Consider the following 15,145-nt stretch of genomic DNA (forward strand, 5'->3'; position numbering starts at 1 on the left):
TTATACTATACTTTGATTAGCCTCCCGCTTGAAAATAGATGCCAACAAATAGGATGAATAAACGAAAAAAAAAACCAATATTGGACAATAAAATTAAGCTCCATAAAAGATCTTAAAAAAAAAGGTATATCAACTACCATTTAACAAAGCTCAAGAACTATTACAATATTTGAAGTATATATACTAAATTTGATATAATCATTCTTAAAAAAATTTATATAATCAACCAACAAGAATAATAGTAATATTACAAAAATTTAAAGTCGAAGAACCAATATGTTAATTTAATGAAATTAACCTTGTTTTTTTCAAGCATTTTGAAAGGATTAAATATTCCCTCCAAAAATGTTGCATAAAAAAATCGAAAAGACAATTTTAGCGAGCCGTCAATTAGAGGGAGTGGATAAAATCCGTACACTCTTCATTTTCTCTCTTCCCCTTCTTCCCCGTCTGCTTCTCGAACACAAGGCAGCTGCAGCTGCAGATTAACAATGTTAGCAAATCCTTGCGGCCTCCATTTCCGACCATGCTATTCCCACACATCTGAATTCTCTCATTTTGGGACATCCAAATTCTCTTTATCTTCTTATTGCCCTCGCTTCCATGGTTCCGCGAAATCCAAGTTGTCTTCTCTTTCGCTTCTTCGCAGTAAGAAAAACGGTAAGGGATTGGTCACCAGGGCTCTTTCGGAGTCTGCAGTACCCGACTCGGTTGCGGCGAGGGATGGGGCACTGGGTTCTTTGCGGCCTTACTCTGTCAAAATTCCTGTTGGGGATAGACATGTAAGCCTGTGAAATTTTACCTTCCGCGACTTTGCTGTGTTGAATAGGAGTTTATGGAAGTTGGGTTAGGAAGAAATATTAGAGTATGATCTCCCGTAGGCTTTTTCTCGTGGTGAATGTAAGTATTGAGTTGTTTGGGTGGGTTAATTTGGATTGTTTTATTATTTAGACATGTAAGCCTGTGAAATTTTACCTTCCGCGACTTTGCTGTGTTGAATAGGAGTTTATGGAAGTTGGGTTAGGAAGAAATATTAGAGTATGATCTCCCGTAGGCTTTTTCTCGTGGTGAATGTAAGTATTGAGTTGTTTGGGTGGGTTAATTTGTATTGTTTTATTATTTAGACTGTATGGAACATATTCTAAATCACTGTATCTGTGTTGCCAAAAGGAAATTTTTGGTTGTTCAAGCATTGTGTAAGCCAGTTGCCTATTTAAAAAATAAGAAGAATGAATTCAAGTTAATGCCAGTTAGTGAGTGAGAGTTGTAGCTGAAATATATAAAATTCTGCCACCGGGTTATATGGAGCTGTAAAGCTAAATAAGCTCGAGAGAAGGTAGAACTGAGTGGAGGAAGAAGCTTATGCGTGTGAGAGAGAAACTTGAAAATTTGAGGGTGGGCGTGCGGGGTTCTTCTTCATTTTACTGTGAGCTCTATGTAATTTGCTTTGTTTGGTTAATATACGTGATGGAGGGAAGCCGGTCATTCCAATGGATGTGACCAACCTAGTAGAACCACTTAGCTTTTATTATACTTGCAGTCTGCTTTAGTATATTTGTCTGTATCCATGATTGTGCTCTTATCTTATTGTCTGAACGAGCATGTTCAACATATATGTGCGTCTTTACTGGAGCTTTTATTCTACATACTGATTCTTTCAGATTTTGGTTGAGACGGGCCATATTGGGAGACAAGCTAGCAGTGCTGTTACAGTAACTGATGGAGAAACTGTAAGATGCATTTTAAATTCGTATAATTCTTTTGCTTGTGAACGGAAAATTGAACTGGGGTTTGGCACCCATGCATACAAATGACGATACTGGCATACATGAAATTTTTTTGCTTTAATGAAGTATCTGTCTTTTTCCCTCCCTTTAATTTTTATTTTTGTTTCTCCTTATGTTGGACTTTCATTGTGAAACATGAAAGAATTTATAAGGACAGACAAAAGGATATCCCACGCAAGCAGAGTCCAAGCTTACAGAAAGGGTCTATAGTCCAAAAGAACAACACCTACTAGACAATTACATGTTATGACAGAAACAATTGACAAGCAAAAAATCAAGCAGGAAGAAATTAACATACAGATTTACCTGGTTCACTAATGATATGTTAGTTATATCCATGGGCAGGGTGAGAGATATTGTTTTATCATCTTGAGGAGCAATAGAGTACTAAATATAGAGATGTGTGCAGGTAAAGGTTTAGAGGGTTATATATAGCACCACTCTTAAATCCCACATAGAATAAGACCCAAAGCGAAAATTGAATAATAATCTCCATATATTATTTTATCAATGAATAGTCTTGTTTCCGTTTTAAAAAAAAATCTCCATATAACTTAGGTTTTGGGGCGTTGCCTTGAGCCCCCATGTTTGGTCATTTGAAGCACCAGATAACAAATTCAAAGGATTTTCAACTTTACAAAAGGGCTCAGGGGCCACCGTCTACAAGGAGGTATCAAACATTTTCCAAAGAATCTTCAAGACTGATCAACCGCTCTAAGAATCCTAGTGGTTCTTTCGAGCCATACACACCATAAAATCACAAACGAACAAACTTGCCAAATAAGTTTTCCTTTATCCTTAAAAGGAGGGATAACTTAACCTCTTCTATCTCAAACCTATGATCCTATTATGAACAAAATAAACCCCGAAGAAGTCCAAAAACTAGCCCCACATCAACTAAAATTGGCAGCTCCAGACCAAATCATCAATACCCTAACATTTTGTCTTTAATATCTATTATGGCGGGTACTAAGCCACAAATATTCCTTTTAATTTTAACTTTGGTTGAGCAGTCATGGTGTAGTTTTGTGCTTGAGCTCTCTCGAAATGGCGATGTGGCCTAAAGAAGAAGAATTGGCATGGATAAGAACTAGATGGATAAGTAATTGTTTGAGGAGAGGCTTGGTGGTACTTTGTTCGAGAGGATTTGAGAACTAGACGGATAACTCGCACATTGGCTGGATAGGAGGAAGATCATGGGCGTAAGAAACAATATCTCTATCGGTATGAGGCATTTTGGTTGAAACCAAAAGCAAACCCATGAGGGTTTGTCATCCATAAAAGGATTAAGTAAATACTAATTACTCAAGATAAAATAGTATAAATAGGGAGTTAGATAAATGAGGGATAGGCTTGAGTGGTAACAGTAAGTGGTAAGGAAATAATCTACACATTTAGAGATCCTTCCTTCCCGTAGTGAAATTCTTCTTTACTACATTAGTCACCTTTACTAAGAAAACATAGAAGAAGGTGGAGGAGAGAGTCAATGACAACAATAGTAGAGGCTTTGATAAATTGGAACCTCTTTTTTTATTTTTTGTAACAAGAAACGAAACCTTTCATTGATGAAATGAAAAAAAACTAATGTTCAAGAATACAAACTCTACGTGAGAGTGAAAGAAAGAAAGCAATAAAAAAAGCATAAAATTCAAGCTCGATAATGTGGGCTTGTAACTCAACTAAGGGCATCAGTGTGGTTGGAAGTGGGCTCAGCCCACCAGGAATGAGCCAAACAAAACAAACTAGTGAACCCAAAAGAAACTAAATTAAACCAAACACAATGCTAAAATCAGCCAAATAAAACTGCACTAAAAACTAAAACAAAAAAAATAACAACATGAAGTAGCATGAGGCACGATGCTTCCATTTGCACCATTAGTTTTTAATGCTTTCTTCTTTCCTTTCGATCTACTTAGATTTGCCTTCGTGCCCTTGCTCCTCATGGGCCTTTCCATGCATGCGATTTTGTTTTGGCTTTGGACTGCCTTTATTTGATATTTCCTAGTTTTTGCCTTCGCTTAGGTCAGATGTTTGTATCTGGTTCCAAGTCTTTTTGGGAAGTTTTCTTGTAGTTCATTCTTTTATCGATTATGGGGCCCCATTCTCCACCCCCTCTTTATTCTACTCACTTTGGAAGATGTATGTCCCAAGAAGGTCAAATTCTTTGCTTAGTTGGTCTCACATGAGAGATTAACACTATTGACATCTACTTACCTCATCCACCTGTAGTATTTTGTTGTTCTAGGGCCTTATCGATGCAACATTTTTAAGAGAGCATATTTTATGGGATTGCCAATTTGGAGGTGCAAGTACAATTTGGGGTAGCATTTTGGAGATATTTGGAGTGTAGCTCAGTAGTTGGCTCATGGTAGTTTGCATAGGGTCTTGGATGAAGGAGGCACTCTCCAAGATTTGGTTGACTCTTTGGCGTGCTACTTTTTTCCATTATTTGGGGGTTTTGGAATATTTGGCGCGACAGAAATAGGAGGGGTTTTAGTAATTTTGAGGTCTTGGGAGGAAATTTAAACTTTGGCCAGGTTCAATGCCTCTCTTTGGATTTATTAATTGAATTGGAACCTTCTTGTAATTTTATAGTTTGTTTGTCTTTAGTTTCTTTGCTCCTTTTGTTTTGGCCATTTCGTTTTCTATGTATCCCTTGTATATTCTCTTATTTTCGTCCCTTTCATTTAGAAAGAATTAGATTTTCCACACGCACAAGGAACTGATTTTATCTTTACTTCCTTCAAATTAGTTGATTAGGAGAAACTAACACATTTGAATTCTATATCTTCAGATTGTTTATACAACTGTTTGTTTGGCTGATACACCAAGTGAACCTTCAGATTTCTTTCCTCTTTCTGTTAATTATCAAGAACGTTTTTCTGCAGCAGGTCGGACTAGGTCTGCCTTGCACTCCTTCCTTCTTGTTTCCTATTGTTACATGTATTGTTTTCTAGTTTGATATATAACCTCATATATACCATTGGCTCAGTGGAGGATTCTTCAAACGAGAAGGAAGAGCAAGAGATCATGAGGTATTCTTTTTGCTGTATTTATTTAATTTTTCCTGTTTTAAAAAAAAACATTGTTTCAAATAAGAACATAATATTCTAGCTTAAATTTCTTTGCGATGACTGACAAGGTTGGCGATGTAGATTAATCATGGGCTACATTAGAGCTATTTTAATCATGATAAGATGCAAATATATGAAGTAAATATTTTAGGCAAAAGGAGTTGCAAGAAAAAAGCTCAACAGGAGATGTGTGCCAGTGCATATTTGAACATTTTTAAACAAGAAACAAATTTTTTAGTGAGCAGTGAAAGATTACTTGATAATACCCGTTATACCAAATATATATATTTTTTTAATAAGAAACAAATTTCATTGATGTATGAAATTTACAAAAAAGGCCAAAGGCCAAGCCAATGGAGTTACAAAAGAGATCTCCAATGGGTCAAGAGGGAAGAAAGGGTATACGATTTAAAAGAAGAATTGCATTTACACCAACTCACAGCATGAAAGATGACGAGTTCACGAAAATTAACAAAAGAGCTTACAATATTACATGCATGACAAACTCCCAAATGGAACTTACAAAAACCAACCCCAAGTTGTGTTAATTGTAGGAGTATGGTTGTATATTTTTATTTTTTAAAACGAAGAACCAACTTTCATTAAGAAAAAAATAGAAGAATACAAGAGTATCTAAAAAAACCAAGCTCCCCCACACCCACTGTGCAATCCACCGTCTACGTGCTATCAATTTACCCTTCTCTCAAATGGTTTGTTTTCGACTTAAGACTAAATTGATTCTTAGCTTGTTCTCAATATTTTTGCTCATTAACTTTCTTCTTTACTCATTTTCAACCCATTGTCATGGAGATTCTTTCGTTTATTTCTCCTAGGGCAATAAGTTAATTATTTTTTCAAAAAGGAAATGGAACTTTTGGTTGAAATAATAAAAAGAGATTAATGCTCAAAATACAATGAGACACACAAAACAAAACAAAAGGAAGAAATCAATGAATGCAAAACAAAATACATAATATCTAGGCTGGAAAAGCAAAAGCATTCCAATTTAGACTTAAATCTTGGACGGAGAAATTGGCATATTGCTTTGGTAGAGAACACCAAGTGGATGCAATATGCATTAATCCAAGCAATTTCAAAACGATCTAACCATGTGAAAGACTTTTCTCGAAAAACCCTTTGATTCATTTCGAACCATAATTCAACAAGTAAGGCTTTAACTGCGTTTGATTATAGCAACTGACCAATAGCAATAAGTCAACTAAGTTTGGTATTTCTTTGTTCAATTCATGGATATATTGTGCCACCTGCTGTGATTATGTCCCTTCCAAATTATTTTTTGCGTTTAATTGATAACTTCATTGCATAGGCTTTCCACCAATCTTGATCGCTGGCTAATATCTTGGTAGATTATGTATAACTTTTTGCTTGATTGATTGGACAGAATCTGTTCTTGAATAGTCACAAAAAAGAACAGCAATGATTTTGGGATAGTTAGGTCCTTGAGGCTCCCTCTTGGGCTCTGTGGTAGGCCTTTTTGTAACTACGAGTCTCTTCCATTTGTAACTATCCAGCCTTTGTAACCCTTTTTCTATTTGTTGGCTTCTTACATTGTAAATTTCATTTTGATCAATTGCTCTGTTTGTCATGAAGAAAAAAAACTATTTTCTTCTCATCATTCTGTTGTTATTATTATTATTTTTTTCAGGTTCTCATTTGTAGATTGATTGATAGGCCCATTCGTCCAACTATGCTCAAAGGTTTTTTCCATGAAACGCAGATATTATCTTGGGTATGAGTTTAAGCTTAATGATACTATTAATTTTCATTTTTTCTTTATTTATGAAAAGAATTGGCTTTCATGGGAAAAATGAAAGAATATTTTAAATCACCAATCAACTCAAAAGCTTAAGTTGATGGGTTATGGTAAATTCAATTATATCAATACTTCAACATTCTCTCTCACTTGTGGCCTTAGAAATTTATAGAAATGCCAACTGGTGGATATCAAATATACACACACACACATAATATTCTTTATAAGAAACAACAAAAGTATCATTCAAAAAGGCCTAAAAACAATAGACTAAAGGCTGGGATGAGAGAGCCCCCACCAAGGAACCACTTACAAAGAGCTTTCTAGTGAAGAAGAATCAAGGCTATAGGAATATCCCGAAAGAATTTAATTTACTATAGCTGTGACACCACCAAGAATTCCTTTTTTTTTTTTTTGTTTCCTTTTCTTTATATAAATTATAAATAAGAAACAAATTTCAATGATGTATGAAATTTACAAAAGAAGGGCTCATGTCCGAAGTAATGGAGTTACAAAAGAATTCTCCAATTGGTCAAAAGAGAGGTGAGAGAGTAAGATCTAATGTCGTGCCTTTACACAAATTCATAGCATGGAAAATATTTTTATTTTATTTTATTTTTTGGAAAACGATACTTAACTTTTCATTTAGGATCATAAGAGTTTTCCTTATCTTGTAAAAGGCGGTTGTTTCGTTCCTCCCACGTAATCTACAAAAAAGCACGAATGAGATTCACTCATAGGATTCTCTTCTCATCACAATGGATAAAAATATTTAGGTTGATCTAAATAGTGACCAGAGATCTAAGCTTCTAATAGAGTTAATTCTAGCAACATGAGCTGACATATGTTGATAATCAATCTCATATGTTTGGGTAAACAATTTTATTGTTATTTTGATTTTATATCTCCCAACATTACCATTAATATTACATTTTATGATAACTACTTATCTATATTTCATTATTTTCTTGATAAGATCATTACTTTCCACTCCATCTCGAAGCATTTATCTTCTAATTTGGATCATCTAAAACATTTTGTATATTCCTTGGGAGAAACAAGTTAGCTGTCCTCGAAGAAAAGCTTTATGGATATTTAACCATATCTAATATGAGAAATAATCTGGAATGAGATATTTAGTGCAATTTCGAGCGCTTTTTCTCATAGTTATGCATTTCGAACTTTTTTATAACTTCCTTGGCTTTCTTTTATAATATGTTTATTTAATGAAATCATCTCTCATCTGAAGAAGAAGAAGAAAAAAGAAGCTATAGTGTAGTGTATCATATAGGTTTTTTTTTTTTCCCCCCCATCAACAAGAACAATTGGCTTTTACATATTCTTACAGGTTTTGAGTTATGATGGTCTGCACACCCCTGATTGTTTGGCAATTACAGCAGCTGGAATAGCAGTGTAAGTCTGTCATCTTTTTGTTTTATCACCATCTTTTTAACTAGAACAAGAGACAAAACTTTTAACCGATGATATGAAAAGAACTAATACTCAAGGGATACAAACTCCACGAGGGAGTGAAAAACTAACATAAAAAAAACAAGTGAACATAAAATAACAGAAAAAGACATAAAAAAATATAACAAGACCCTATTAAGCAGCGATAAAGGCAGCCCAATTTAAGTTGATATCTTGAAGAGAGTAACCAAAGTGATGCATTGAGGCAAACTGATTCAAAGATGTTCGAATAAGTGCTATGTTTATCTTAAAAAATTTGCATGTTCCTTTCCATCCACATGCTAGAAAGGAGAGCTTTAACCACATTTATCCAAAGTAGATGAGACTTTAAAGAGAAAAGAGGACCCACAACTAACTGAAGAATATTGTTTTATCACTTTTTCTGCCGACATTTATGTTGCGCATACATTTTCATGTCAGTCTTCCCATTTCTAAATCATCACGGTTCAAAATGTACAGTGCGCTCTCAGAAGTTCCTAATTCAAAAGCAGTTGCTGGAGTTCGAATTGGTCTTGTCGGCGACAAGTTTATTGTTAATCCAACTACCAAAGAGATGGAAGATTCTGAGCTTGATTTAGTACTTGCTGGCACAGATAGTGCAATATTGATGATAGAGGCAAGTCCAATTTTTAAGCTTTCTGAAAGGGTGAATTTTGTGTTCCTACTCTTTGTGCTCCCTACATCCTTCAGTACAATTTACATTTCATACGGAATATTGTATTTACAAACAAATTTGATGCATGTGTGATCTTTATGTTTTATTTCTATTTTTTTTTCAATATGACATTATTCATCTATGAAAATTTCAAAGAATGGTAAATAAACTCCACTTGGTGTTCCAAGATTTTTTTAAGAAAGGACTTATTAACGCGAGCCTGAATGAAACATACATATGTCTTATCACCAAAAAGATTGATGCTTGATCAATGGGTGACTACATACCCATAAGCCTTATATCTTGCCAATACAAGATCATTACTAGGGTCCTTTCAGAGTGATTCAAGAAAGTTCTGCTACACATTATTACTCATTATCAATCTGCTTTTGTGGAGGTCCGACAGATTCTTGATGCATCTTTGATTGTGACGAGATCATTGACGACTATGCCAGAAGAAAGAAACAGGGGATTGTGGTTAAGATTGATACTGAGAAGGCCTTTGATAAAGTCGACTGGGATTTCCTCGATCTTGTTCTTAAGGCAAAGGGCTACACTTGGCAAAAGTGGATTAGGGGTTGTATCTCTTCATCAAATTTCTCTATTTTGATTAATGGTTGCCCTAGAGGTAAGATTCGAGCGTCGCACAGTCTTAGGCAAGGTGATCCCTTGTCACCCTTTCCTTTTTGTCATCATTATGGATTGCTTTAGTAGAATGTTGATTGAGGCTAGTTCCAAAGGACTGATTAAAGGTTTTAGCATTGGGACTAGCTCTCTATAGGCCCATCTTCTCTTTGCCGATGACGCCATCCTTTTTATAGATTTTTTTTTGAACAAGAAACAAACCACTTCATTAAGATAATGAAAGATGTTACAAGTAAAAAGAAGGAAACAAACATAAAGTGCAAAACAATCCAATACACTAAAAAGCGCAAAAAGGATTAGCAAATGCACCAGGACATCTCAACTAGGTTGACACCTCCCTAGCATTCTCATCATCTCCTAGAAGGACTAGAAACCATAGCTAAGTACAAAATGAAGAGGACCTTGCATATGACAAGGCTTACAACCGAAGGATAAACTGAAAATTAAACTGAAAAATAATAACGAGCACTATGCTGTTACAAAATCAAGAGAACGGGAAAATGAAGGCATTCCAATTGAGGTTGATGTCTTGTAAAGAGAAGTCTTGAAAAGCTTTGGAAAGAGAGCACCAAGAGGAGGCATTGATATGGGTGATATCAAATTTAAAGGAGCTAGTAGAAGCTTTGTCTTGAAACACTTTTTGATTCCTTTCAAACCAAATTTCTGATAATAAAGCTTTAACTGCGTTGGTCTAAAGTAATCTTGGCTTCTTCTTTAAATATGGGCCGATCAAGAGTTGAAGCACATTAGCCTTAAAATCATTATCAAGAACCTAGCTGACATTAAAGCACTTAAAAAGAGATGTCCAACAATTTTCTACAAAAACACACTGAAAGAACAAGTGTAAGAGAGATTCTGAGTTTACCCAACAAAGATAGCAAATCTATGGAGAAATATAGTGAGTAGGTAACTTCCTTTGGAGGATATCTGCACTGTTAAGTGAGCCATTCAACATGATCCAAATCAGTATATTTACCCTTCTAGGACTCTTGGACTTCCATAAGGCTGATTCTAGTAGCTGACCAATTGGGGAGGAGAATGATAGATGCTTTACAAGAGACTTGACTAAGAAACACCCACTTGGTTCTAAAGACCACCGTCTTTTATCAGGAATCGAATTAAGTTTCGGTGATAGAGTTTTCCAGTCAGGAGTTGGAAGTTTTCTGCCTCTTCATCCTTTAACAGTCTTCTAAAATGAAAAGTCCAAGAGGTTGAAATCTCATCCCAATAATCTTGTAATTAACCTTCGGGTTTGGTGGAGATGGAGAAGAGATTAGGGAATGAGATTTTTAGAGGAACCAAATCCAACCAAGGATCACTCCAAAAGCTTATCTTTTCACCGTTACCAACTTTGAAGGCTGCCAAGGAATCCACTTTTAACCAGAATCTTGAAATGTTAATCCAGGGGCTTCTAAGGCTGCTGGGAAATTTACCATTGGTATGCCAACCAAACTTACTTCTTCCTTGAATGCCGATAATTACTTTCCTCCAAAGTGAGTTTTCCTCAATGATGAACCTCCACCCCCATTTTGCTAGAAGGCTCTGATTTCTGAGTTTCAAGCTACCAATACCAAGACCACCATCTTCTTGGGATCGTGAAACTATGCTCCATTTAACCAAATGATTTATTTTGTTTTCGGAATGCCCTTCCCAAAAAAAATTCCTCAATGTTCTTTCTAGAGTTCGAATCACCTTTTCTGGCATCTGAAAAAGTGACATATAGTAGGTTGGTATATGAGAAAGAACCGACTTACATAGGGTGGCGCGACCTCCTCTTGAAAGGTTGTATCTCTTCCATTTGTCCAATTTGCTTTGGACTTTGTCAATCACTGGTTGCCAAAAAGCTAGTTGTTTAGGGTAGCCCCTTAGAGGAAGGCCAAGGTACATAAATGGGAGATAGACAGCCTTGCAATTTAGGATGATAGCTTTTGATTGTAACTTGAAATGGTCTATATTGATGCCACATAAAGATGATTTTTCCTAATTGACCTTTAACCCCGAACACCACTCAAATAATTCAAGTATTTTCTTTAGGTTGCTAAGCTTTTTTTTGTCATCTTGGCAAAAAATTAGAGTATCATCCGCAAATTGCAAAAGAGAAACAAGAATTCTGTCTTTGCCAACAATAAAGCCTTCAAACTTGCCTTTTTCTTGAAGCTGGGATAGTAGTGCATTTAAGACTTCACTGACTAGTAGAAATAAGAAAGGAGAAATAGGGTCACCTTGCCTTATTCCTCTTGAAGCTTGAATTCTACCACGAGGTCTTTCATTTATGAAAATTGAGAATTTTGTGTTAGAAATACAGCCCATCATTCACATAATTCATCTTAAGTCAAAATTCTTTTCAACCAGGATTTTTTCAAGAAACTCCCAATCAACCCGATCAAAGGCCTTTTCTAAATCAAGTTTTAAAATCCACCATTTTTTCCCCTTGGAACAGTAGTCTTCAACCACTTCATTTGCAATAAGAATTGGGTCTAATATTTGTCTTCCTTCAATAAAAGCACTTTGTGAAGCCTCTATTATACTTGGCATTATCTTTTTCAATCTTTCCACGAACACTTTAGCTACTAATTTGTAAGACAAAGTAGTTAGGCTTATTGGCCTGAAATCACATACCCGAGCAGCATCCTTTTTCTTCTGAATGAGGCTGATGAAGTTTTCTTTTATACATGAATTTAACTTTCCATTGTTGTCGAAATCTTCAAAAAGTTCTAGGAATTTATCCTTGAAGAAATCCCAAAATTTGAGAAGGAATTCAGCCGTAAAACCATCCGGTCCAGGGGCCTTATTTTTACCTAACAGGTTTAGGGCAGATTTCATCTCTACTAAAGAGAACCTTGCTGTCAGCTTTGCATTATCAGCAGTAGACACTTTGGACCATTTCAGGTTGAGAGGGACTGTTCTTTGACCTGGAAACTTGTTGTATAGAATGGAGTAGAAATCTAAGATGAGGTCTTCAATCTCTTTGAAAGAATTGGTTGCTACTCCTTGATCATTTATGAGCTCAGAAATTAGATTCCTTTTTTTTTTGCATCCAGAAATCTGTGGAAGAATTTTGTATTTTCATCCCTTAAACTTAGCCAATTCAGCTTGCTTTTTTGTCTCAGATTTCTTTCGTCTGTTCTATAAAGGGAAGAAAGTTCAGCCATCAACGCATTTCTCAAACTTCTGTTTGAATCTGTTAAACCATGAGCTTCTACTTGTTGATCAATTTCCTCTAATTTTCTTAATAACACTCCCTCACTTGATTTTCTTGCTGTCTCAAAATCTACATGCCAAGCTTTAAGGGCTGTTTTAACTTTTCTTAGCTTCATAAAGATGACAAATCCAGCCCAACCTTGCTAAACACCCATTGACAAAGTATCTTTAAGAATTTTATAGCTTTCTACTATAGATAACCAACTGTTACAAAATCTGAAGGGAGATAGCCCCCATTCAAACGATCCGGCTTCAAGAAGAATTGGAAAATGGTTTGAACATGTTCTTGCCAATCTTACTACTCTAGTATTTGCAAAGGTATCATCCTAAGTATTTGAGACCAAAAATCTGTCAAGAAGTGAAGAAGAAGTTGGAAGACCTTCTATTGACCAAGTAAAATGGCCATTACCAAGGGGGATTTCCAATAATTTTGTTGAATATATAAATTTATTAAACTTCTTCATCCCTTTTGTTAATCTCCCTGTTGGATTTCTTTCTTGAATCCTTCTTTGAAATCTCCTCCAATACACCAAGACTCACAACAATACCCTGAAAGTGAATATAATTCCTGCCAAATATGATTTCTTTCTTTGTAATCCGTAGGACCATAAACATTTGTGACCCAACTTGTTTTCTTGCATAATGTAATGCACTTAATTGGTAATGAATGGCCTCCCTTAAGAACTTCTATCATAGTGATCTTGCTTTCATCCCACATGGTTAACAAGCCTCCTGAATGACCTTGTGCTTCCACATACTCCCACCCTATGTCTTTGGAACTCCAAATTTCTTTTATAAATCTGATGTCAAAAGATTTTTTCTTGGTTTTTTGGATCATGATCAAATCCGGGTTGACTTTTCTGACACATCGTTTTACTACCAATCTTTTGGAGGCATCACCCATGCCTCTAGTATTCCATGAAATGATTTTCATGGTGTGTTCTTGTAATTAACCCAAGATCAATCCACAATCCTCTACCAATGAAATCAGATTGCTGGGAATATCTCCTTTATCGATGGGCTTAATGCAAGAATTGATGATACTAACTGTATTAAGTTTTTCTTCAGGTTGAAACAAACAGTGCAAGTCTTGTTGCTGCTCATAAGCAAGGTACTCTTCTTCTTGGAGGAAGTCAGGGACTAGATTGCCACTCTCATCATTACTAATACTGAGCAGGGAGTCTTCAACTGAGTCATAGCCTTTGAAATCTTCGGATGGAGGATTAGATAAGCCTCTTATAAAGGCTACTTGTGAGTCTCGGACTTTGAAATTTTGAAAGGAGAAGGAGTAGGGATGAGAGGGAGAAGATACTGACTTGGAAGAAGTGCCGGAGGGTAGTTGTACCTTGATGCAACAATTCTCTAATATGTCTACATTCAACAAAGAAGTCCAGCCGTTTTGGAAGGAGGTTTTCTTTCTTATGAAGTGTTTTCGAAAAGGTTTTAAAATGGAATCATTGCTTGTATTTTTTGGATTAATTTCGAGTAAGGGAGAGGATGAGGAAATGCCACCTAATGAATCTTTTCGTAATGATTCGTAGGTGTGAATGGGAGTGGCAGAAAGTGATGATTGACCTTCTGTATGGGTGGGAAAATCACCTGACACCTTGGAGGCCAAAATACTACCACACGGAGGGGCTGCGGCTTTCAGATGGACTTTTTGGTTGTCCATTATTAAAAATTCTCCTTGCTTTAATGAAATAGACTGTTGGACTTCCTCGGAATATAAATTTAAATTGGCGGCTGCTGGGATTCTGAGAGAGGAGATTAAGTGGGCCATTGGTAGTGTAGAAACCGTTGGACTTCCTTTGGAATGAGTTGGATTTTCTAGAGGTTCTCGCCTCAATAAATGAACCTCCTTCTCTCCTCTTAATGACTCCTCTTCTTTTTCTTTCTTTTTGTTCACACTAAACCGGTTAGGGGAAATTCCGGATTGGTCTTCACCAATATTAGCTTCCGGTGGGCTGGCTTCTCTTCCATCCATCTGAAAAGCCACCGAAGTCAACTTTTTTGATGGGGAAGTTCCTTGAATCTCCTTTTCCAGTTGTTTGATACCTTTCATCGCAGTTTGGGACAAAATTTCCTTTGAAAACAGGGGATTTCTGGAGAAGTTCAAATGATTGTCTGCTGTCTTGAGGAAGGACCATTACTCAGCCTCATTTGAATTACATAAGCTTTCATCTATCAATACTTGATTAAATCTAGCCTTGTTTACCGGATTTGAGAGATTCTTTTCACTAAAAAACATCTTGGCCTTCTTTGGAGGGTTTAGGAATTCAATATCACCAAAATGTAGGAAGATGCTTCCCCTGTTTTCATCTGAGATTTCTAGAGTTGTTGATAGAAACCCACATAAATTTTTCTTAACATGAATTCTAGCTTCTACCACATTTAGAAGGTTTAAAGTTTCTATGGCAATGGCTTGTAATCCACCAAAATATGCACCAATTGCTTCGAATATTTGCTTGCACCAAAATTCTAATGGTAGATTTTTAATTGAAATCCAACCTCCATATCCTTTAACTACCCTTGGCCGACT

The 15,145-nt window shown here is 35.9% G+C and overlaps 1 protein-coding gene across 1 annotated transcript in view; it reads left to right on the top strand.

Annotated features, from left to right (window-relative positions):
- The first annotated feature begins 357 nt into the window (after positions 1 to 357).
- The window catches only part of RIF10 (polyribonucleotide nucleotidyltransferase), a 40,094-nt gene continuing 25,306 nt past the window's right edge, over positions 358 to 15,145 (top strand). Inside the window, exons 1-7 of the mRNA XM_090306857.1 lie at positions 358 to 782; positions 1,662 to 1,730; positions 4,582 to 4,688; positions 4,780 to 4,822; positions 6,528 to 6,611; positions 7,984 to 8,048; positions 8,565 to 8,721. Coding sequence (XP_090162983.1) covers positions 492 to 782; positions 1,662 to 1,730; positions 4,582 to 4,688; positions 4,780 to 4,822; positions 6,528 to 6,611; positions 7,984 to 8,048; positions 8,565 to 8,721 — 816 coding nt within the window. The 5' untranslated portion in view covers positions 358 to 491. The remainder of the gene's footprint in view (positions 783 to 1,661; positions 1,731 to 4,581; positions 4,689 to 4,779; positions 4,823 to 6,527; positions 6,612 to 7,983; positions 8,049 to 8,564; positions 8,722 to 15,145) is intronic.

The sequence above is a fragment of the Benincasa hispida genome, chromosome 11, assembly GCF_027475165.1.
Source record: "Benincasa hispida cultivar pf3 chromosome 11, pf3_genome.v1.1, whole genome shotgun sequence".
Lineage (NCBI taxonomy): Eukaryota > Viridiplantae > Streptophyta > Magnoliopsida > Cucurbitales > Cucurbitaceae > Benincasa > Benincasa hispida.